The sequence below is a fragment of the Vidua chalybeata genome, chromosome 10, assembly GCF_026979565.1.
Source record: "Vidua chalybeata isolate OUT-0048 chromosome 10, bVidCha1 merged haplotype, whole genome shotgun sequence".
NCBI lineage: Eukaryota > Metazoa > Chordata > Aves > Passeriformes > Viduidae > Vidua > Vidua chalybeata.
Genome location: NC_071539.1, coordinates 15374836 through 15401233, shown reverse-complemented (window position 1 = coordinate 15401233; position 26398 = coordinate 15374836). Strand labels below are relative to the sequence as shown.

The 26398-nt window shown below is 38.4% G+C and overlaps 1 protein-coding gene across 1 annotated transcript in view; it reads right to left on the bottom strand.

Moving 5' to 3' along the window:
• The window catches only part of DNER (delta/notch like EGF repeat containing), a 114145-nt gene extending 92763 nt beyond the window's left edge, over positions 1 to 21382 (bottom strand). Inside the window, exon 1 of the mRNA XM_053952265.1 lies at positions 21038 to 21382. Within this exon, the coding sequence (XP_053808240.1) occupies positions 21038 to 21280 (243 nt within the window). The 5' untranslated portion in view covers positions 21281 to 21382. The remainder of the gene's footprint in view (positions 1 to 21037) is intronic.
• Positions 21383 to 26398: the final 5016 nt, after the last annotated feature.

The following is a 26398-nucleotide window of genomic DNA, read 5'->3' as shown; positions in this document are numbered from 1 at the left end:
TTCAATGTGAAACAATATTAACATCTAAAAGGCAGTATTTTTATTAGTACAAAGGTTTCGTTCAATAATAAGTTCTCAAGCAGATTATGATGAAAAAGTAAGGATTTTTTTGTTTGGTTGTGGGGACTTTTCTTTTTAGTACAAAATCATTAAGGGCATCCACTTACATTTTACTGAACCAAGTACAGACTAGTCCCGACTGTCAGACCTATGGATCCAATTTCTCCATAATGCCAGACTTCCCCATTTCTATTCAAATTACAAGCCATAATTGAGAATTCATTATGTATTGAATCTTATGTGCAGGACAATTTACTTTTTAATGAAACCAAAACTAAAGAACATAGTAGAAAATGTTCCCTAGTTACAAACATGCCTTCATTAAACCTCCTTTTTTAATTAAAAATATGATGTCTAATGTAAATTGTAAGATCTAAAACCCCAAGTAAATACTTTGATAAAAAGTTATTAATACTACCTCATTAACTTCTGTGCTTGTCAAACATGTCTATTAAAGAATGTTAAAATTTAATCTGATGTCTACCTATTAAAAAGCAGAAAGCAAAGAGAGAAATGAAAGAACAAAATACTATAAATAAAAGCCTGGAGCAATCAAGGCAGTGATAGTGATAGAAAATTTTACCACCTCGAGAACACTGAGATGTGTTATACGAAAAGCAGAGTCAGATACATCTGGGAACAGAAGACAGGAGTAATTAGAGTTATTAGAAATACTATTTCTTTAACGCTAAGCAAGGAATGTTTCTGTATAACATGAAGCAAGATTGAGAAGTATTATCAAAGGGGATAAGCAAACCCATAAATAAACAGACTAATGAGGAATTGCCACCAAACACCATCTTTGATATGGAAGAAAAAAATCTCAAAAATCATTCAAAATAGGCGAAATTAGAAGTGACATTATACTGTGCTACCCCATTGGCACAAAAGAAAAGAGGCATCAAAATAAAAGAACACATTTCAGAATTAGAAAAACCTTGACACTAGGTTTCAAAGTCAGAAAATTTGCTTTCTTGTAATTCAGGAAAAAAAGAAATCCTGTTTCTTGTTTTTAACATAATCCTGTTCCAAATAGATGTAAATCCTTTAGATTTAATTTCTTATTTATAAATCTCTCTTACATGAAATGCAATGGAATAGGAATGGTGTCACTGTATATGCTACTGGCAATATCAGTTATTATTTTTTTGCCTTCCAATACTCTATAATTTGAAGCACACAAGTCATTAAGCACTGCAGCTTTCAGGCCAAAAACTTTTGCTTACAACTGTCACAAAACTTCATATTTTTAGAAGTGCCTAGGAATACATGCTTAGTTTATTACATCAAAGGACCAGTTCACTGACATCCCTGCAACTGGACAAGACTAAGCATTCATGAAAGAAGTGCAAGCTAGAAAGCTTATTTATAATGGACGCTGTAATTTGAAATGGTTGATGGTTTTGAAGAGAAGCTATCACTATTCCCTGAAATTTTGCAATCCAGCAAAACAACTCACCCTTACTGGCAGCACAGAATTCAGATAATGTGACAAGGAATATTGTCAAGGAAGCTGGACAGCATTCCAGCCCAAAGCAAAAATTTTGCATTTCATCTGATAAAAGTAAACATGAATATAAAGTCACAAATATTTTTTACTCATTTTGAACACAGATGCAGAGACATGTGCAAGCTATGTTGCAGAAATTAATCAATTATCTGAGTTCTAGCTAACAATGTAATTTCTTAAACTAAAATTTCTTCCTCATCTAACCTGAGTGCTACCATCCACTGCAGTAACACAGTAAGCAAAGCAAGCCTTTTCTCTAAGTGAACTTTCATCCTTCTTTCTCCTTTCTCATTCCCCCTCCCTTTCTTTACAGCAAGAGATCATCATGTAAATAGAAAATTGAAATAAACTATCTCTTCACAGCGTCAAACATATGCCAAAAATTTCTATCATTGTTAAAATCAGCAGATTGAAAATTAAATGGTAAAATATTTTAAATCCCAATGATTTACCCATTTGTAACAGGAAAATAATATCTTACTTTTTTCCCTGCATGCAAAATTATCAGAATGACCTACTGTTAATGTTTTTACAATTAGAGATACTTGGCAAAATACACTTGTTTCCTCCTACTCAGAAACAAGTTAGAAAACCTCCAGGCCTGACTCTGTATTTCCTAATTTTATAAACCTTTCTCTGTTTAATTTTAACATAAGAGGTGGCAATAAATTTACTTTACTGACTGTGCACATCTCAAACAGCTACAAGATACAAACAATGAGGTGAGGATTCTGCAGGAGTAAGAAAGAAAGGATGCAGATGGCATTGCAGTGACAATTTGTGCTACAGACGGAAGCATTTCCCAGACTGAAGGCTTTTGTCGGTCACTGAATTGTGCCCCTGAGTGCGGGGTTTTTGTCCCGCAGCTCCCCCGGCACAGCAGCTGAACATCAGCAGGTCAGGGACAGGGACAGCCCTGATGTCACCAAACACCTGGCCCTGCCTGGGCTGGAGGGCAGCTCGGCTGGGAACCCACCTGGGCACCTGCCCTAGGCCCTGGGAATCACATCCCACCCCTGTTGGGGCAGCTAAAGGGCCACAGCTGGGAAGAGCTGGCTGCCGAGACCTCGGGCAGGACAGATGCTCCGTGCAGCAGCAAGGGCCACAGCCTGGCTCTGCTTTGAATAAAGGCGTGCCTGCAAAAAGCGACGGCAGCCGTTCAAGATTGGTCTTTAGCAACATCAGTACCTTAGGCTCTAAGAGACAGTCTGTGTGTCTTCTGCAAAACCCTCTGCAGAAAGAATTGTTCCACACTATTAAGTCTTTCAATTATGTATTCTCTATTATTAGATACTGCTATTTTAAGTTCTTCTCCAGGTCTTACAAGAAAACTGTATAAACTGACTTCACACTGACAGCATTTAATTGCTTTGCATGTGCATTGTTTAATACATGAATGATTCAAGCAATTAAGAGCCAGAGGTGCTGCTTAGTTTCCATCCTTTTAGAACCCAGGAAATTCTAGTGAAATAAAGCAATGATTCTCAACTGGACTCATGCAGTCTGAAACCATTCAGTGTGCCTTCTGAAAAAAGAAAACATGTAAAACATGTCTATGATCCTAGGGTTTAACAGGTATCACTTTTTTACTTTTGGACTATCAATATGGCATTAATTTTCAAGCATATTTTAAAACAGCAAGAACAGTTACTTTGTGGATGTCTATAGAACCAGAGCATTTATAAGTAATTCTTTCAAATGATGGATTACAACTGAGAAACTTTATTTCATTCTTTTAAAAATCAACTAAGCATTCAACCATTCAGTTAAGACAGCACCAATAATTTCCCCAAAGAATCTTAGATGAGAATATATAGTGTCCATTTATGTGTCTAGTGAAGAAGCATTTCTCTTGAGAAATCAAATTGGGTTTTTCACTTTCTATCATTATATGGTTCTATTTCCAACAACTAAAAAAATACTTTTACTTTCAGAATTGCACGTACATTCAAAATGCAAACACAGATAAAACATCATGCTTTTTACAGGAATAAGATAGTTCTGAATTTCTAAGAAACAGAGTTGAATTATGGTTCACGATAAACAGAACAATGCTTATCATTCAGTGCTTTTCACTGTATTGCAACAACAATTTTATTATATAAATTATATATAATATGAAAAATATTAATTTTAGAAGCCAGATAAACAGAAGTACTTGTAACTAATTAGTTACCCATATTCAGAATGAAACAGGATCTTTTTATGTTAATTCTAAGAAGACAAAGACCTTGAATTAGGACATACTTTAGCACAATCTCATGGACACTTAATGTTACTGAAATTGAGGGTAATTTTGCTATATAAATACCTAAAAGACTCTCAGGGCACCAGCCTCAAAACTGGTATCATTGAACACTTTTACTCGTCTTACCAGCTGGTCTGAACTGACATGAAAGAGGAAACAGGTCCTGTTAAAGGACCTGACAGTGACTGGTGTATAAATCAAAACACATCAATTGCAAAAACTCTAGTTTTCAAAACCCTGATTTTAAAAATGTGCTGAATTGGATTTTTAACTTTGAGATTTCATATCCTTTCTTAAATAAGAGATGACATCCAGATGACATTCTGATAACTATTGGAATATTTTTTTTTACTACAGCTATTACATCAAGTTCAAAACATTTTATTACGAATGCCAACCCATTATGCAAATTTCTTTGTCTAAATAGTTACATCTTTCATATACATATTCAGGTTCCTAAATTTCACATATTTTGTTCAAAAGTTATGAGGCATTTCTCATTGTCAGATGCTGGGATAAACTTTGTGAATCTATACGAGAGCTCCTTTTTTCAGATTAACGATCTGATTTTTTCCTTCAGCAACCCAGACACCTGAATTTAAATTGCAGAGGAATGGACATATGAGCAAGATCTACCTTTTCCACAGACACTGTGTCTCTGATGTACCAACCATGAAGCTGTTACAGACAACACGCACCAAGCCTGGCTTCTTTCAGATAATGCACACTTATCTGTGAGGATATTCTCCTGAAGAAGGCTCATTCTCTGCATTAGACCAAGTTACAGAAGTCTGTGTTGGCACACGATCCAGAGTGGCAAGGAGAAACAGCCATTATTATTACAAATAATAAATAGAATTTCTTACTTCCAAGAAATGCCATTTATTTTTTGTAAATAAATAATTATTTATATATATATTATTTGTAAAAGAAAAAAAATCTTTACTTCAAACAAGTCCAGAAAAGGCAATTGGCTGGCGATCAAATATTGATTTGCAATTTGTAGGCAAACAGCTGGGAGAAAGCTGGATGTGCATCAGCATTTATAGAGAGCTGACCTGGCAGCCAAGGAAAAATGAGCAGAAAAAGATTTCTGCATGTGTAGGTTACTATAATTAGTAAAGAGCATTCTGTGAAACTTCCTAAGACACAAAATCAGAACTGGCTCATTTTGTTCATATAAACAATAGAATTTCATGTGGTCAATTTGATGACTACATTCAGCTTTCAGTTGTTAGCAGATTTTTTAGGGTAGGAAATAAGCAGACTACAGATGGGGAAAACATTGGAGCTGGCTCAGCAGGGTTAATTCTGGCATGATGCTGCATTACCAGTCAGCTGCAGTGCCTCAGCACCACACTCCAGGGGCCAGGGTAATTGTGCATGGAGCTGGCAGGGAGTCAGGAGCTTTGTTAGCTCCTGATCAGCATTAACCATTCTAAATAAAGCTCAGCTCTACGCAGACAAATGTAGGTGACTCTGCATGATCCTCATCAGTACCCTGGAGCTTTCTTCCATGTGGAGTATGCTATTTCCCCAATAACAGATAATGGAAAGTGACTACTAGCAGGAGAAAGGTTTTATCCAAAGCTGTTCCACTCCCGTTTCAGCCCTTCTGTACAAAATTCCCAAAAACTTACAAGGAAAGGAGGAAGTTAGAAGAAAGCAGACTTTAGCATTATCTCAGGTGCACAAACAAAAACCTGCAATAAAGTGAAAAATAGAATTTGCATTTGGTGTGCTTATTACTACAGAGTGAAAATGTTTCATCATAACGAGAAGAGTTTTAACCATTACTGAGAATTCCATAAGGTTACAGTCCACACAAAGGACCATTTTCAGGGATTCAGAACCACTCTACAGAAATTAAGACAAACTAAACAAACAACTCACCAGAATAACATCCTATGACAAGGTAAACTGGTAAAAGTAAAAATAAGACGGGGACAAAATGAAGGCCTAAATACAAAGACATACCAAATTAAGACCTTGGCACAACTAAACATAGCATCAAAATCCACCAAATTGCTGGACAATTTACTAAACCACTTCTAGAATAACTGTGCTAGGGACAATAAGAAAAGTAAATTAATATCAGCAGGTAAAAATCTACAGTACCTTTCAGCTCTGAAGAAGACCTCTATAAACTGTAAAAGGTCACCATATTGTTAAATTGTACAAGAAAGTTCACCATTTTTGGAATGAAAAATACAGAGTCCATTTTGTAGTCTGAAGGTCTATATTTTTCTTATAAGATTAAGAGATTTCTAAAGTGAAATGTGAGCATATCTTATTCCAACATTATAGACATAAAGAAACTTTTGATGTTGAAGAAAATTGTGAGAAAATTTCTAGGGGCAGATTATAAATCAAGCCTTGCAATACCAAGTTTCCAAACCTTTAGATTAAAAAGCAACAATGTTAACAGATCAGGCAGGAGACAAGGAAGAACAAGTAGGGTGAGGACAGGATGTTTTTCTTACATCTATTAATTATTTGTAGCCAGAACTATTTTGTCTGAACTGACCTATAATGTGGTCTTGCAAATATTAATCACTATTGCAGTCTATTGATCCAATCCACAATCAGCTGAGTGCAATGGAAACAGTCTCTAATTAGGAATGTAAATATGCCTGCAAAACAGATTCTTCTTTCTTTCTTCATTCATCTCATCTTGAATCATATAAAATATTTTATCTTCACAGAGAATCCAACATAGAACTCACCCTACAGCAATACACAATGAAAACATTAAAAAAAAATTTAAAAAGCACAAAACCCAAGGGCACCTAGAACAAACTGTGCTTACCACATCTATACAGCATAGCAAATGATTGAAGGTTTCAGAGCAAGGCCTCTCAGCAGCACTGCTCTATTCAAGCCATTTCAGAATACCTGGAGAAATGAGCTTCTTGAAGATTGTCAGCAGCACCACAATCCACTGTGAAAAAATTAAACCACACCATTGGGTATAACTGCTAAGCTGAAATGCATCATTGTAGATAATTATTTTAAATTTTGCTAGAAAGAAGTTATTGTTACACAGCTTCAATAATAGATTATTCTAAATCTATTCCAAAACCCATACAAAAATGGAATCTCGGATTTTACTTACACTATCAATCTGCATGAGTAATCATAAGTGTAGAAAAATAAGAAAGTTGCTATCTGGTCTAGTTAGTTGAAACAAAACAAGAAGATGAATTGCAGCACTAGTAAGAGTTCTTTTGTCATCTGATTTTCCAGATAGCATTTTTAATTTTATAGTAAAATCTTGAAAACAAATTTGTTCAAAATGATGCCTCTGTGCTTCATAGGATTTTCAAGCACAATTCCCATTCTCAGCTAGCTTGGTGGTAGGAGCCACCTACTTGCTACAGAAGCACCTTTCCAGAATAAACAGGAACAGTAAAACAATTGTGAAATTGTAATTACAACTGGAAAAACTAATTGAAGGACTTAGTCCCTCAGAAATTCACTCTTATCTATAAAACCAAAAATTATCAGCAGTGAAGAATTACAAAGACAGATTCCCAACATATTTTACAAAAGGGAATTTTAGAGAAACTTCTTTTCTAGAAGAATCCTCTCACTCAATCTGGAATAAGAAAACATTCAATCCACTCACACTTCCAAGCTGATGTAGATGACTATGCAATATGACTTCAGCAAAATGGCACATGACCTCCACATTAGCTATTGGCCAAAGCAGAAATGAGAGCTAAAAAGGCTAAAGGCCTAAATATATTCTGAAATAACAATATTACTTAACAGTCAAAAGTGAAAGTCATGGTTAAGATAGTCAAAACCAAGGAAATCTACTAAATTTGTCAAGCACTGAGCAAGTTTCACTGAATTTTTCAGAACTAAAATGTAGGCAATATTTCTAGCTGGTAAGTCACTGCTGAGGTTATTGCTGCTGTGCAAAAAATACTTTACCTATAAGTCCATAATTTGCCTAACAAGAGTAAGTGAAAACTAACTGAATCACTCTAGTTAGTTCTCTAGCATTCACTGCAGAAATGCAAATCAGATTTGCTACCAAAAAAAAAAAAAAAAAGGAAAGGAGAATAAATATGATTATTATATTTGGAAATCCATTAGCAATGAAAACTGACTCTTTTTTCTCCAAATTATCTACTTCTTGTATATCCCAATTCATACTTTAATGCCAAAAATCAGTTCTTAATATTTCTATTCATGTGAAATCCTATGGCAGATGTCTAACTATGTCTGCTTCTGTATTAAAGAACTATGCTGACCCTAGAAGAAGCAAAATTCAAAAATCCATACAGATGGCTAAAAATAATGTGGTTTGCTGTATCCATATGAACAATGGTATATAACATTATAATAGGACCAGAGAAATTCATAATCTTTTCATACCTGTGAGAGTGCTAAGGATACCTGGAACACTATGCAGCATCATTAATGCATTTATTCAGACATGGAGTACAGGCAGGTGCTAAAGGAAAGGCCAACAGTCAAATTCTCTCATTTATTATGTGAATTCACCTAGCTGAGACACAGAAAATTCAAACCAACTATCCTTTTAGTTATACCTAAAGAACTGTCAGTACTGAAAGGAAAATCCCACAATGCCATTGAAATGCATGTCAAGCAAGAAAAGAAGCTATCAGACTTTTTCAGCATCTAAATCCTCTTTGTCTAAGAAGAAAATGAAAACTATTTTTGGTAGCTAATTTTATTTATGCAACTCACACTTAAAAGACAACACCAGAAGCTACAGAAATTACATTCCTGCAACTGCAGTGAACAGATGCCTAAGCATCAAACAAACTGGGAATCGAACAGATGTTATTCTGATAAAGGTAGAGGAAAATCAGAAAAACTTACCTAGAGAATATTTCAAATAGATTGCCTTCTAATGGCCGTTTGAAGTATATATTTACTCATCTAGCTAGTATCCTCAAAAGTATTCTACACCCTGTGAAAGTCAAAGGCAAGGGCAGCTTTGTGCTTCAGGAGCAGCACTGCTGTGGGAGTGGATGTCAGAACAGAGCCCTGCTCTCCCTTTCCAAACCAGCCAATGCAGCAATGCAAACTTCCCTTGCTCAGAGCATATTTTGTACATGAAATCAAAGCTTCTATAACTGTCAAACTCCAGAGCACAGACACAAGTGCTTTGTCATTAAGCCTGACTGTATTGATTTCCTCAGTCTACGATGAATATCTATGGCACATATTTCAGCTTATCTTTTATACAAGCTTAAAAGTCATTCATAAAGTTTAACTTTTGTCCTTTTTTTTTTCCCCAATGCTTCTTCTATTTCATGTCTTAACTAAAGAAATGCAAACACATAATATTGTACTCCACACTCATCTTCATCCCACTTACTCCATGAGGCTTAAAGGGACTATGAATGGCTTATTATTCTACTCATCCATAATTGCAGTAGAATGACTGCAAATTAGTTTCTGCGCTGGAACATCCCTACATACACTTTGGCTCCCTCTGGGTTGACATGATTGTCTTTAGAAAGAAAGCAAATTCTTCTGAAATGAGGGATACAAGTTTCATCAGCTCAGCTTGATCAGCAATCAACCTTACACCTTGACAATTCCCTTGAAAAACAGAAAACCTCATCTCTGTTATTTTAAAAAGACTGAGAAAAATAAACTGTGCAGATCAACAACTGGTATTCAACAGTTTTAGAGTTATCTCCAAAATTAGATTAGGTAATGGCAAGGTTAACATCTAAATCAATACAACATTAAATACTCAGGAACTTTTCTCTCCAGGCACCACAAGTGATAGAAACTTCTAGCTGAACATAGGGGTTATCAGAAAATGACAATTCATTGATTAAAATGAGTTTTGTGCTGGCACCTCTGATCAGAGGAGGCCAAATCACAGCTGTGTTTCTGACAGACACTTTACCTCCCTTCTGGAGCACTAATGTTCTGCTCCAAGATCAGGGAATGCTGCCCCTTGAAGCCCTCAGCTGCAGCCCTACTCTCAAAGTCAGAGAAGAGGATTTCAAAGCCATAAGACTGCCAGGGTAATTTGACGTTCTCAAGAATTCACAGAACTTCAGCTTCACAGAACTGTCCTGCTCACTGCCAAGAAGCCTGGAAGAGCCTCTGCCAGCCAGCAGCTCTCATAGCTCAATAGCTGCTGGCAGAAAAAGCCCCACCTCCAAGTGGGGTGAACTTCCACACCGTAGGCAAGGAGCTTAGAAAGTCTGAGAATACAGAATACAGCTGGATGCAAATGTATCTTGGAAAAGAAAAATGTCATCAGAACTAGAAATCTGAAGTTGGAAGATGCTGCAGTACTCATTACAAAGTGAAAAGCACATGCATCATGCAAAAATAAGTAAGATGCTACATTTGCGTTTGCTGTGTGTCACATACTAAGGTTTGTTAGCACAGCTGTTATTCCAGAGTATCCTTCAACTGATTAGTATGATGATATACATTAAGTCTCATGCAAACATAAAATATGATTAAATCACTCACAAATATGTTATATTAACAGAAAAGCCTCCATGTTCCTAAATCTAAACCAGCAAAGTTTGGACCATACCCTGGTTTGCTACACACTGCTACAGCAGGACTTGATAATCAGAGAGCAAACTAACTGATAGATCTATCCTGCTATTCTTAAGCAGGCCTTTGTGAAAAGGTAGAATCACTGTAACTAATGATCCATCCTTTCTCACTCATCTGCAGAAAAGAAAATGATGAAATTTGATGATTGCAGGGGAAGACGTTCAACTGGGGAGAAAGGTGTTTTGGAATCAAGTGGCACAGCTGACCTTGCTCCTGCATTCTTTCACCTTAGAGAATTTCTTTGGTACATTTCAAGAAAGCAAAGCTCAAATGGTTACTGAAATAACAATGTCTAAACCTACATTTAATGTTTTCATAGACAAAAAAAAAATACTATGAGTTTACATCAGCTTTAAGTGATATCACAGTCAAGTCCCAGTCAGCCTTCTAAAGATGTTCCACATTTTTAGAATTCTCTGTACAAGCCAGGTCCCCACACATCCTCAGAAAGATTATCAAGAATTTCTATAACATCAACTCAGTACCTTTCCATTACTTTTAAAAGGCAATAGTTAGACAAATTTTAACATTAGAGTCTATTACAGTCATGTAAATTAAGTCAATTTGTCCTTCCTTCAATTAAGCACGTTAATTTCCCAGGGGACTCAACACAATTTTCTTCAGTTGTCACATATGCCATCATCACACAGTACACTGTAGCCTTAAAAATAATTAATCAAGTATCTGCTCTTACAGACCCTGCCCATGTCAGCAAACCTCATGTAACCCAACTCCCTGAAATTCAAAGACATTCTCAAATGAGAAAGTATCTCAGATCCCCACGTACAAGAACACAACCTTGGTGTTCCATAGTCACTATAAATGCCAGAAACCAGACAGCAGAAATCTCAACACAAAATGCATTTAGCTCATAAACTATTATTAGACTTTTACATAGCCTTCTTCCTTCTGTTTAATGTTCAGTTTGTCTGAAAACGGTTAAATTTGCCTGAAAATTAGATTACAATAGAAGTACAAGTATCTAGTCAATCGCAAGTTATTAACAGACTGCTAGGTGTGTAAGAAACCTAAAAAATTTGTTTTGGTTAGCCATAAGAGAAATTTGTTCACTAATTTGATTTTGATAAAGGTATTTAACAATTTTCTTCATTTCTTCAGCAGAAGAAACCATACATCACCTTTAAAGCAAAAATAAAATTTGCATTAATTTTTACAGATTTGCTGAATTGAATGCACAAATCATCAAGGCTGAAGAAGAAACTGAAGAATTGTCATTGAGGTTCTTGGTGATAGTTATTGTCCTTATGGACAAACACAACCAATATATATTCCAAAGGGAGATCACAGCAACATACCAAGTCTGGAAAATTACAAAAAATTGTCCATTTATATTCCTTAGCCACATGATTTGATTAATAGCTGATGCCCAAAAGAATTTAAGTATCTCACTGATACTTTTTAAGGGATTGTCCTTAGGGATTTTTAAAGGATTGTCCTTGTCACAAGATTACCTTCAGACTATTCCTGTTTGTCTCTATAAAAGTAAACAAGTAGTCCATCCCACATTATTCAAATCTTTACTCTCTACTACCAGTTGGTAGTAGATTGGTACTTTCTACTACCAATCTTTCTCAGGGTGCTCTCTATTTCTGCCTTCTCTATCTAGTTAAAAAAGTTACCTCAACGTGATTTCAGGGAACGAAACGCTATTTGTTCATAGAAGGGAACAACATTCTGTTCTCTTGTGACATTATCTGCACATCTTTAAATTGCATGTTGAACACTCAGGCTCAGTGAAGATTCTACCACATACACCCACCAAAACTTATGGATATTCCTCCCAAAGAATCAGAGTTTATTTGTTTATTCAGAACAGGCATGGTTGAGTGAAGTTATTCCTCCTCTTGTCCACTTGTCGTCAACAAGCTTCAGCTTTGTTAGATCCAGCACAAAGGACACGATAAGGGCTACCTGGGCTGAAAGAGAGGCTTGTTGGAAAGAAAAGGAACCCTATCTTGTTACTTTCTTTACAGCTATTGTTCCTACAGCTACCACAAAGTCTTCTCAAACTGACAATACAGCTGCTGTTGCAACTAATACGTGAGGTACAACAAAGTTCTCAAAATCATTAACATTCAGTGACCTTATCTCAGTAAAACATCCCTACTTTCACTGTCAATTGGAATTCTGTTCTTACCTTATTCAAGAGCACCTTGTTCACAAACTCCTTTGCTACAGAAGTCTTTGAAATACTGGTCATTGATATATTGCCCTGTTTCCAGTGGGAAAGAACATTATGAAACTAAATTAATCTGTAAACTGCTAGACTGAATATTTGCCAGATATAAAAATAGTCCAAGTGGTTGTTTTTTTTTTCTTTAATAAGAAGGCTTTTTTCATTAGAATTTAAATATATCCTGATAGGATCACTGATGTGTAATTCAGAATCTGGCATTTCAATACTATGCTTCCTCATAAAGTACTTCTCACTCAGCAGTCTTAGAGCCTTTATATTTATTCACAAATTAACCTTTTGAAAACCCAGGATTAACTGAATTTACAGCGGAGAAATGGAAGTAAGAAGGTTCTATGAGTTTTTGCCCAGTGTGACTCAGCAAGACAGTGAGAATTGCAAGCACCAAATCCTGATATCCCCATTCCTAGTCACTATGTATCAATTCCAGACCTTTCTATAGAACTTACAGCTACTTTTTCAGGGTTTACGCCAGAATGTAATGCTAAAAATACATTATAACTGTCACAGCCTATATTATTGTAAAGCAAACCAAGGTCATTATTCAAGCAAACTTGAAAAATAATATAGGGCAGTGATATGTATTGCTGAACTCAAACAGGCTCCATATGCAGCATGCAAATCAGCTTTTGAGTGCCTGAGTGCTTCTTTGTAAGAGATTACACTCAGCCAATGGAAAAATTAAAGAGTTTTCTGACCAAGCAAACACTACTTTCTCAATGTTTATTTTGATGTGCCTTTCTCTTGTTACAAAATTGTTGGAAAATTACAAATTAATCACAGTTTAAAATATTTTTTCTAGTAATAAAATTACAATTTCTGTTTTGTTAATTCATATTGACAAATGAAAACTGTTGCTCCAGAGAATATTTATTTTGGAGTTTACTTTATTCCAGTAACACATACATTGGAAAAACTATACAGAATCAAAATGCTGAATAAATCTACTTTTTTCCTTAAAAACCAACCCAAGACTTTTAATAATACAGTGTCAAATGTACCTAATAAACTGCTTTTACCTTCAGCTTTTGACTTAAATGCCACTAAGAAATTTTAATGCAATTAGCCCTACTTTTGCCAAAAAATGTGTTTTCAGCTGATGTGGGTGCACTGTAAATTTGGATCCTTTCATTTGGGGATCACCATACCACTAGGCAGGTTGCTAAGCTCAGCTCATCACATCAACCAAAAGTATTAAAAAAATTAATATAATCAAAGCCTTCCCTCTAGTGCAGTTGTCAAGAGAACAGGTAACCTCTCAGCATACATAAAAATGGAATTCAGCATTGCACAAAACCTTTTTTTAGATTAACCAAAAACAACAGGAATATCATTAACTGACTTACTCAGTTCAGAAAGGGCATTGCAAAAAGAAAAATATTCACTATATTCACACAGAGGGAAGAGTGGAATAACTCATTTTTAGAGGGAAAAAATACAACAGGGAAATGCAATTACATTGAAAGACTGAAAATGAAAACTAGCAAAATTTTTTTTTTCCACCCAATTAAGCTCTGGGATTAAGTAGAACACAAATGTAACACACAATATAATGGGGGTTTGATATTTAACAAAAACAGAGTGAGCTGTGAGAGCATCAAAAGCAACTGCAAAACCAAAAACCAACCAACCTATGTTTGTAGTCAAATGGACATTGTTTTCAGCAGACCCATATCTGCCTGTTAAATCAGAATTTTAATTTTAATTAATCATCTTCTAAGATTTCTAGACTCAAGATCCCATGATCAAGCGAGATCCTGCTAAATGCCACTTCTGAAATTACTGACATTACTGCTGAACCAAGGCATTCAACTCCATTTCCACTGGGAACCTGCTCCACTAAAGATGAGTTCCAGAGCTACACAATATACACATGACAACATCAAGTTACATTATTTCAAAGGAAAGTAAAACAATGACGGTTTTTAAGCAGGTATGATTGCAAACTGATTCTCTTAGATCAAAGAGCATAAACTGCAATAAAATACAACATATGAAAAGCTGAAGCATCTTAGCATAGCATATCTTCTACTATTATTCAGTTACTTTACACCTGATCCAGCTTTTTGCAATCTTTAATCATAAAAAATTATTGTATTGAAAGCAACACATGAAACTTTCATTTATATTATGGAATTTTTCAGAACTAAATAGTTTGCACTACATGTAATGACCTGACTAGCCTTTAAAATGAACTATTTTTAACTAATTTAAAGAGAGCCTTTTGAGATATTGGGAAAGACAATACAAAGATTCCAAAGGTCAGTGTGTAGATGATACCTAAACAAAAACCCCTCATATAACTGAGACAGTCTGGGTTATTACATCATTTCAGTTTTATTCTACAGATATTTACAATAAATTTGTTTAGATCCCATGGCAAAAATCACAGCACAATTTTTTATTGACTGCTTAGGAGACTGCTGAGTAGTCTCTTACATATTTTCACATTATATGCTTCAAGGCAAGACGCTAATTTTAAAAGCTTACATTTCTAACTGGAAATACATTTCTACTACACTTAGAGAAACCAGATGTTCTAACAGCTAAAATAAATTGGGTGGAGAAACTAGTTTTCACATTTATTTATTCTGTGCTATTTGAAATGACACATTGCCACACTGGAGAACTTCACCAGCTCCACTGCAACCCTGGAGATCAGAGTTCACGAGGTGCTTGAACAACACTGCACTTGTAGACCACAAGAACTCGCTACAAGAACTCACAGAAAACAAATTACACCCATAAGTTCCATGTGACACAAAATTGTAAATTGAAAAAAAACTCAACAATAACAGTGGAATGTGAATATAGTCATTTGTGACTACAGGAGATGTAAACTAAGTGTCCTGGAATTCATTTTTCAGATATATAACAGTAATGTTGCCATCTTAGGAGTCCTGCCTGCATGGCAGGAAGTTTGTCAGCATGCAGGTACAGTTTACACTTGATGTAAAACAGACAGATATAACAACAGGAAAATAATTCAGATTTCCAGCAAAGGAGAGGCAGGAACAGGACAAGACTAATAGGCAAATGCAAAATCTAATGGGAGAAAAAAAGATACAGGGGTGTGTATATACAGAATGGTTTAGACTGGAAGGAACCTGAGGGAGTTCTCTGCTCCAAGCCCTGCTCAGGTCACAGTGCTTGGGGTTTTGGCCACTCAAGCCCAGAATCTCCAAGGATGAAGGTCCTACAACTGCTCTAAAAGCCTATTCCAGTGTTTAATCCAATTATTGCAATAATTTTTTTCCTTAAATTTCTGGGACTTCCCCTACTATAACATGTGTGCCCCCTCTCCTTTCACTGATTATATCTGGGGAAAATCTCACTCCTGTTCTCCATGACCACCCATTAGGCGGTTGAGAAGGGCACTTCAATCCCCCTTTGTTGCCTCCAAGTAAAAACTGAGGTCTCACAGCCTCTTTCACACACAATATATTCATCAGTGCAAATATTTAAATGCTGCATCCTGTGTGTACTGCAAGAGTGAGCAGAGCTACTCAGCAGGAAACAACATGGCATCTCAAAACTCAGGCTAAAGGACCTCCAAATAAAAGAAGAAAATTTGAGGGCATCTGCTAACTCTATATGTTACTGTTATTAAAGGTAAAAGAGCAAATACAGTGGTCAAGTCACAAAACATTTGAATCACAATAACCACATAATCTAAGTATATACCCTTCATTAATGAGTACAGAATGGGGAAAATAGCATTTTAAATATATTAGAGAATTCATTACTAATTTAAGGACTAGAGACCATTCAGAAGGGATGTCAGCGCTTAATAGAAAACAGGATCATGTGAGGAATTAATCAGGATACTGACACCAAGGTGATTTAGCAGTTAGATTAAAGGATGTCCTTTTACACAGCACTGTCCAGTGCAACCTGAAATAACCTGGCCAATGAAATTCACACTGCTCACACAAGTATTAGACCAGTGAGCCAAGAAACAACAATCCTTCTTCCTGCAGCAATTTGCTAGGTCTGGATTTCTGCATTCAGCATTAAACACATTACTAGAAATTTATTGAGACAAAAAAAAAAATCAAAGAAAAAAGAAGCAAAAACCCAACACAAGATAAAAATACAAAAGCAGGGGTCAAAGGACATAAAATCCTGAAATCCCTGCACTAAAGTCTCCAAACATTCAAATACTATGATCAAAGACATGAATAAATTCATCTGGCATTCAAATGTACAAAACAAAAGGGAGGGAATGAAGAAGAACAATCTGGCAGAAATTCAGGAGGGAAATAAAAAATAACTTAAAAAATTAAAAAAATAATTATAAGAACAAAATTTAAAATGTAATCTATTGTCCAGTTTTTATAGTATCAGTTCCTTCCTTGACTTTTTTAAACTCAGGCTACATCCTTCTAGAATTCCATTTTAAATAAAATGTCCACAATTATGTCTAAAAAATATTTTCTCTTCTAGGTGTGGAAATACAACCAGTAAACACATCAAATCCTCCTCAAGACCAAAGAGAACTCTTTGCTACTAAAAGAGTAACTTGAACACTATCTCAAAAATGCACTGCACCAGTGGCTACCACGTCACACTCAGAAGTGGAACAGTCACTCATCACTAATCAGACTGGATAGAAGAGAACTGCTGCAAAGTCAGAGTGCTGCTTCAGTATGCTTGGACACTACTTGTTTTCTACTTTTCATTACTGACAATCTATAAAATAATGAAAAATACATTAAAAAGCAGCAAAGTAAAAAAAAACAAGAGAAAATTATCAATCAATAGAGAAAGAAAAAAATTCAATTAAAAAACAAGCAAGACAAGCAACTAAAACAAAGCATGTATGACAGTATTTTAAAATACATTAATAATTTAATATTTCTTCATGTGATAGCCTTTTAATGAAATTAGCACTAGCATGGGATCAAATAAACATCATGCAATTCAATGCAATTAGCTAAGTTCCAATTCTGTATTTTTAAGCAAATTACAAAGTTGATCATGAAGGTTTTTCATTTCCTAACTACTTTGTGCCTTATGTCTCTGAATATATTTCATGAGGTACTAACACAAATTAATTTTTACATAGAACTTTCCAGGTCAAGAAAAACTATTTTATTGGATTCTATATATCATTAAACATAACAGAGTAGTGATTACCTTAGTCGTTTAAAAATAAATATTGTTTTTAAAAGTAAAACACAAAAAATTAGGGATTATAAAGTTAATGGAACTTTAGTATCTGTTCATTTCAGTTTATTTCATCAAATTCTTTCAGTGTAAACCTGAGAAATGGCCAATTTCAAAGTCCCACAGAAAAAAAGGCAGTTGAATTCACTATAATTTTTGTACAATTTCCTTGGGAATGTGATTTCTTTGCTCAGACCAAAGTTTAAGATACTTCAACACAGTAATTCTATTTCTCCCTTACAGACTAGAAGTATTGTAAAGAGAAGTGAGAAAAAAATCAGAACCATGAAAAGAAATGAAGGTAAATTAGAGCAATGTCCCACAAAGGGGGAGCAGACAATCCATAACAAAAAAACAAACAAACAAACAAACAAAAAAAAAAAGCTGAAGTTTGCAAAGCAAAGTATATTCAAACCATAAATAATGTGAGATATATACAAATGCATAATTCATGGGATGGATGTACTGGAAGGACCTGTAATTTCTGTTGTTAAATAAATAATGAGTTACTAAAGCAATTATAACATGAAATCATGGAATTGGCTTGCCCCAGTAAAATATATCACTTGGTGATAGGATGATAGGAAAGCTCTGGACTTTTAGAAGTACCTTATGTGCACTTGATGTCAGTTTTATTCTTTTCCCATGCCAGCACCAGCATCCACAGGTGCATCAAAACCAGTTACAGTAAAATCTTCAGGGGTAAAATTGATGTGCAGTCTCCAGGTTTGAGTTTGACTCTCAGCAATCTTTCTGCATTATCAACTTCACCGTGCCCAGCTGACTCACAGGCACATTGAGAACATTTTGTCTTCATTCTAAAATCTCGACACATCTGAGCAGAATCATTGAAATGTTGCCTTCACTACAAGAAGCAACATGAAAGTAATTCTATCTTTTTAGGGAAGCTGGAGTTCCCAAAGAACTCAAAGAACTCCAGCTCCACCATAAATTCCAAAAATCCAAACTTACTTTCCGTGATCTGAGTATTTAAAGACAGTAATTCCTATTCTTTCTTCCCTTCCTGGCATTTCCCTCAATGAGTCCAACTGTTCAGTAACAACTGCAGCATTAAGACAAAAACCTGTATCTAGATATATTCCAGTGATACCCTGATTTAGCCAATAGTTTTCTCATAACCTGTAATGGTACATGAAAAAAATACTTACAGTTATTTTTAAATCACTACAGTTATTTGCTGTCACAGAATTAGAAAACATGACCTTTCTTTGTGGAAGTTTAAGCTATTGGGGCATTTGTTAAGCTCTGAGGTATCTGAATGACAGAGCAACACAAAAAGTAATGCATTTGTACAACATTTATTTATTGCCTATTTTGATAAAATGAGCAAAACCTCAAAGATGGGCATACTGTGTCTATTTTACACCTTTAAAAAATCCTGCCTGGTGTCCAGTTAAAGTTACATTTCAAAACCATATTAACTTTCCAGAACTACTTGGTATCCACACTTAAACTGCTGATGTGATAGCTAGAAGTGGCACTCATTTCTGTATCAGTATTCCTTGCAGGGGTCATTGCTCACTGTTTTATAAAGAGAAAGAAAATGTATAACACCATAAGCCTCCTGTTATTAGTTAATAGAATGCATAACTGCTATGAAAATATTGCCTATGTCTTTTATTAGAAAAACAATTAAACCCAGATCCCCAGGCACAACACTTCAGAGGAGGTGTGATGGCAGCAAGTATTACATTTTACTAGGTCTTCAAAAGGGTCATTAATCTTTCAGTCATCGATCTCAGACACTTAAGTCTAACAGCAATGTGCAGAAGCACACACACAGCGCTCTCTTTCTCTCTTTGTAGAGACAGAAACATAGTAAACTCCTAAGACAAGATCTAATATAGCCAAAGAGAAATCTATTTAATCCGCTTTCATCTCTCCGATTTTACAGAATCGCATTAGTGTAAATATTTTCACTTTCATTGTTACACTGAACCAGCTGAGGCATTTCAAGGGAAGCAGAGAACTCTGCATAGCGCTCCGACTTTACAATGACTCTTACACTCGACTACACATTAAGTCTTCAGTAAACGTATTATCCCTTTCATCTATTCAGCAGTATAGTTCAGACACTACACAACAAAGGAACGAGAAAATAAAGACTAAAAGGCTGACTGAAATTACTTGAAGTCATTTGCTTCTATGTCAAATGCACTTACAAGCAAGAGCACTGACAAAGCAATGGTTGTCCATCAACAGAGCCTTTCGTACACCACTGTCACAGAAAGTACCCCAGCATATACACATGCAGGAAACAAACCTCTGTGTACCTGCACCTGCTTTTCCTTATCTGGAGATAGACAAAACTGAGTGTTTGTGAATTTCTTAACATGATAACAAAGATCCTTAATACTAGAGACAAAAGAAAAAAAAAAAAAAAGAAAAAGAAAATACTATTTCATGTTACAATAATTAAATTCAAATATTATATTACATCAGGTCCCTATATGACCAAGCACATTAGAGAGATATTGCTGACTGCTTCTCTGTATTTTAGATCATTATCCTTACTTTGAGAGTTCCGATCTTTCAGAATTTAAGATCAATTCAAAAGGCACCCGAAACGTGGGAGCGAGCACTCCTAGCCTATGAAAATAACCGCTGGAGACAAGATTTAAGGACTAGCATTCAGTGCAATAGAGCATCCGCTTCCAAGGACCATTCTTTTCACCTTCCAGTAAGTCAGTGTTAAATAACCTGCGAGGTCTGGGCGGCGGTGGGGGCTGAAGTACTGACACTAACCTGGCAGGCACCGCTGAGCTCAGCCCCATCCTCCCTCCCCCGACCGAGCCCGGAGCCCCAAGCCGCTCCGTCTGACGCCCGGGGTCGCGGCTCCCGGCTCGGGAGCCAGCCCGCGGCGCGGCTCGCAGCCCGCAGGGCCGGCAGCCCCTCGGGAAGCCCGGGAAGCGCCGGGGCCACCGCAGCCCCGGGTGCCCGCGGCGGCCGGGAACGGAGCCGGCGGGGGGAGCGGCCGAGCGGGGCGGGGAGGACGCGACACCGCCCGCCAGGGACCGGGACCGGGACCGGCCGGGGCGGCAGGGCCGGCGCAGGGGAGCGGGAAGGGCGGGATGCGGAGCGGGGCAGGGCGGGCAGAGCCGCCCGCGGACGGGGCAGGGGTGAGGTGGGAGCGGAGGGAGAACATTCGCTGTGTCCCCGCAGAGCGCGGGGACACCCAAGGGCAGGGACAGGCACAAGGACGCGCGGCGGGCGGGCGGCGCTGAGGCGCGTCCCTTACCTGGCAGGAGTCGCCGGTGACCCCCGGGGGGCAGGTGCAGCTGTAGCCGACCGGGGGCTGGGGCAGGATCAGCTGGAGGCGGCGGGGCGGCGGCAGCGGCGAGCAGGTGCCGTTGTTGCGGCAGGGCTGGCTGAGGCAGGGGTCCCGGCCGGGGGGCGCGGCGCTGGCCGGCGCGGGAAGGCAGGCGCGGCGCTCGGCCAGGGCGAGCAGCAGCAGCAGCAGGAGCGGGGCGGCTCGGGGCATGGCGACGGGGCGTGCGGGTGCGGGCGCCGCTCCGCTCCTGGCGGCGGCAGGGAGGGAAGGAAGGAGGGATGGAGGGATGGAGGCAGCGGCCGTCCTGCTGCTCCCGGCCCGCGTTCCCCGGGCAACGGGCGGGCGGGGCCGGGCCGGGGCGGAGCCGCTGCCGCGCCGCCGCGTGACCGCCAGGGGGCGCCGCCCGCCCGCAGCGCGCGGGCCCGGCGGGACGGGCTGAGGGGCGGTGAGGGCGCGGCGGGGCCGGGACAGCGGGGCCGGGACCGAGACTGGGCCCGGGTCTGCAGCGACCCGCCGGGCCAGGCCGAGCCCGGGCGGAGCGGCCGGGACTGCGCGCCAGCCCCATCCCCCCCGGGCGGGGCGGCGGCGGCCGGGCTGTGCCGAGCTGCCGGGGCACGGGGAACGGCGCTGCGCCCCGGCCGGATGGCGTCAAACGGGAGCAGCGCGTTCCTGAGCTGCCCGAGCGGCATTCCGGGGCTGCCGGGCCTCCCGCCCGCGCGGCCGGTGCGAGGGACGGTGCAGAGGAGCCCGGCGGGACTGAGCGCTGCCCTGCCTTAGGCAGGCAGCCGGGAAGGGACACTCCTGCCTAAGATCAGCTCACCGTTTGCTGCTTATTTACTGTTTCACAAGTAAAATTCACTGATGATTACTTTAAAGTTCTGTTGAGACCGAAGCAGGGTCAGATGAAAAGCATAAGCTCTAATCCCATCATTTCTCATACTCCAAAGAACTTGTATGTTTTCTCAAGTGAGGTTAGTTTAGCTACGGCTGATTTTTAAAAATCGATTTTTATTTTACCAGTCTTCTGGGGATTTTTCTACTGCTTCTTACTAGAAGTAAGGTACGAGATCTGTAAATCAGCTAATAGAGAGCAGAAAGATAACCCCTGTTCCTTGGCCTTCTATTCATTTGCTTCTGCAAAAGTGAAGTATTTGAATTTCTCATAACTAATGACTTCTCACATCCGTACCACAGGGTACAGGAGGATTCCTGGCTACAATTTTCATTAAGTTTCACACTTTGTGTATGGCCAAAAGCTCTATCACGATCAGAAATAAGTGGTGACCCTAATTGAACTGAAAATTTGTCAGGGTCTCAAGCAGCTTGACCACGATATTCTGTCCCCACATCCTGTCTCTGCTCCTCCTTATCCCCCCCAGCCCAATTCCTCAGGAGCTGGCTGTGCTCCTCCATCCCCCCAGCCCAATTCCTCAGGAGCTGGCTGTGCTCCTCCATCCCCCCAGCCCAATTCCTCAGGAGCTGGCTGTGCTCCTCCATCTCCCCAGCCCAATTCCTCAGGAGCTGGCTGTGCTCCTCCATCCCCCAGCCCAATTCCTCAGGAGCTGGCTGTGCTCCTCCATCCCCCAGCCCAATTCCTCAGGAGCTGGCTGTGCTCCTCCATCCCCCAGCCCCGTTCCCCTCCTCGCAGCGCGTTCGGTGCCGCTCCGGCTCCCTCTGCTGCCTCCGCGCCTGCTGCGGCCCGGGCGCTGCAGTGACCGCTCCGCTCGAACCGACTCCATTTACATTTGACAGGATTTGTTCTTGATAAGTCCACAGAGGCTGCTAGTTGTCTCCCTGTTATCTTCCAAGTGCTCTGAAATAACTTGTATATATACCAGGTTGCTCTGGGATTTGCTGTTAAAGCAGCAGGGTTGTAATTCTCTCTGTCCTCCTTCTCAATAAGGTTTGTCCTTTTGCAGTCTCATAGGACTTCACCTTTCTACACAGGCTGTCAAAGATACTTGTTAATAACAAGCTTTGGCCAGTCCTCTAAAAGTTGTATAGAACTGATTATCAAAACCAGACAATGTGAAAAAATGTTCTCCTCTCGAACCTGACCCATCTTTCTGCTCTAGCTCTGCTCCTGGCTCATGCTAATTGTGTTGAGCCGCTGACTGATGTTCCCTAACAAAGAGGATGGCTGAACAGTTACGTAGTGACCCTGTTTTCCAGTTTTTCCTGTACCCCCAAAGCATTCGATAATTTGGTCTATATCTGAGGGTTTTTAGAGTAAGACATTTTAGATAACCATTGGAAAATATGGTTTCAGCACTGATAGCTACACTAGACAATGAATTCTGTTGGTGGAGTAGCCTGGTATTTGCAGAAAATAATAACTTTAAAAATAAGCTGGTCAACCAATGCAGCCGGCCAAGCAGGACGTAACACAGTGCTCTGAGTCAGATTGTGCATACCTTCATCACAGTTTTCTTAGCTATTCACAAATATATAAACAATGTTTACATTATTTTCATATGGAAATATTTAACCTTGCAACAGAAGATATTATGCTTACCTAATTAATCATTTTTTGAAATGCTATTTCTTTTTATGCATATTAATGTTCCAATGTGCATAGTTTCAATAATTTTATAGTCATGTTTCCATAAACAAATTGCTAATCTTAGTATTCAATAAGGATTCAAACTGTCTCCCTCATTTACACTTGCTAAGATTTGAATTGTATTACCAGCCTAACAGCTTATTAGTGTGGCTTAGATAAGCTACATTGCAGCTTAACTATTTATTTTGATGGAGAAGTACTCATCCTCTAGTGGCTTGAAGGAGATTTTGCAGGGATTTTTTATCTGTTCTGATTAAATATTTAGTAACAAAAAAAAACCCCTCTCTTATTTGCTAAAAGAAAGCCACATGCTTTAAATATCTCCCATGACAACAATGGTCTATTTTCTAAATATTGATTAATTCCTTTAAAACTAATAATTATTTCTTGCATTTTTCTTTACTAGCATAGGAGTTAATTTATGTAAGAAAGTTACTGTGTTGAGCCTTTTCTGAACAGTGTCTGGACTGTGATTCTTTTGTTGTTTGTTTTGGGTCAAGCTGAAATTGACAAACTAACATTTTTATCATGCCTCCCTCAGCTTGTGCCTGCTTTACAGCATCTCAGGAGTTTCAGTCCAATTTGCACAAGGACTGAGACCTTAATGTCACTTGGGAAATTTCAGAAGGGCCCCACTCATGCAACTGAAGTCAAATTTAAAAAAAATGCCCATTATCCTCCCAGTCCCATTCTGAATAGCAGGCAAAATTCAAGCTACATCCCCTTGAAAATAATTGCTGGAATCACAGAAATTATTACTGTTTAACATTGTGTTTCATAACCTTTAAATGCATTTATTTAAAATGTTTGCTGTGTGTTTTTAACTTTCTTTTTCCAACCACTCAGAGTTTACTTGAATAGAAACTATTCATTTTTATATGACCCACACTTCGATTTTTCAAAATATTGGAGTACAAATTTAAACACATAAGTAGCCCACAGAATTCAGTAATACTCACCTTGGAAGGAACGTGCTTAGGTGTTTCACATTGGAACTTATTTTGTCTCCCCTTCCTGAGTTTGTGAGGGCAGTTTTTAACCACAGGAGAAAGATAGTTTAAGGATCTGAACAGAAACAGAATTTTTAAAAGTACATTATTTACTGCTGTAGTTGGGTGAGCGGGAAATTCTGCTTTATTTCTGTGTGCACCTGAATAATTGCTATTTTTCTTCTCTCCTGGCACAGACTGGCACACACCTTGCTCCCTGACAATGTGTGGGGATTTATCTGCTTTTCTACCCAGCTCTTGCATTTATATTTATTTTAACTTGTTCCCCTTTATTAAGCTGTTTGAAAATTGCATCTTTTCTTCTTGTTTGCTAACTTTGCAGTAAGAAGCCGTGATAATCCTCCTGATCTGTGTGCCATTGTGTGTGTTGTTATTCAATGTCTGCTGGGCAGGGGAGCTACGGTACAAGTAGGGAGGTGTTGACACAAGGAATGTCAAGAGCTGCCAGCCCAGGTGGAGAAACATTCTTCACTGTGGGAATCATAAATTCTTGGGAGTCATAAATTCTGCTTTAAGACGAAATCCGTAGAGCAGAAGTTAAACTCTTCTATTAGCACAGAGCCACCGTGCTGTGAAAATTCATGACGTGTGTTTTATCAGTGGCAGGCAGTTGAGGAGTGGCAGCATTTCCCACATCTTCACCTGTCTGCTTGGTTCACAGCAACTTTTATCAGCCTGTGTGGGTTTTATTTATTTTTAGAACAATGAGATAAAATATACACAGTAGAGATATTTCACAAACAGAACAACTCTCAGATATCTAAGAAAGCTCTTTCTCTAAAGGTTAACAGAGATTTTCTCAATGGCTAGTGCACCTTTCACCAAAAAGCTGTACACATCCTTTGAACACAGGCACTCTTCAGCCAAGATGTGTTTTTTATACTCTCATAGTGGTTTTTATCACTATTTTGTGTGACACCACAGCAAATATTACTGTACATCATAAAATGAAAAATTTGTCATATGAAAAAACTGATCTGGACCTGCCTCTAAGCAAACTGCATCGGGTAGAATTCTGCATATTTATACCAGGCTTGAATTCACTTGTTTGAAAAGTCTCTCACAAAACGTATGTTGCAACTAACACAGGTACAGCGTAAGGTCTTTAAATCCTATGATGTAGATACAACAAAGTAATTAAGAATGTATAGGGTTTGCCATTTACAGTCTTCTGCTCCATTCTTAAGCTGTGACATAGACTTTCAAATAATGATCTGATGTAACTACAACTTCAGTAGAGATAAAGAAGATTCATAAGGTATCATTCATACAGACAGTAAATTTTAGTTAAAGAAACAGAGTAAAGTTCAAAGCACAGGATCAGAATTAATTAATGTCAGAATTACCTTAAATCTTCATCCTAGAATTTATAGAGATGTTTCAGTAATTCAAGTGTTGTGTTTAATATGGCAGCAATCAGAAGAAGTATTTGACTGTAAGAACTTCAAGGAAGCAAGATAGCTGAAGAAGAGATGTATTTATATCCAGCAATTAAATGAATTTTTATTTCTATGAATTTCAAGGTGTGCATGGCAGAGGATGTAAAATCTGTGTTCTGGTTGACTGGAAACCTTACACATTAGAAGCTATAAAAAGGAAAAAGAAAAATAAATGCCAATAGACACTTGACCCTACCTCTTTGTTCCCCCCTCAAAAAAAAAAAAAAAAAAGAAAACAAAAAAAAACCCCATAAGATAATTTACTGACAGGTTTTAGGGCTTAATGCTTCTTTTGTCATTCTTCCTGAGCAGTAAA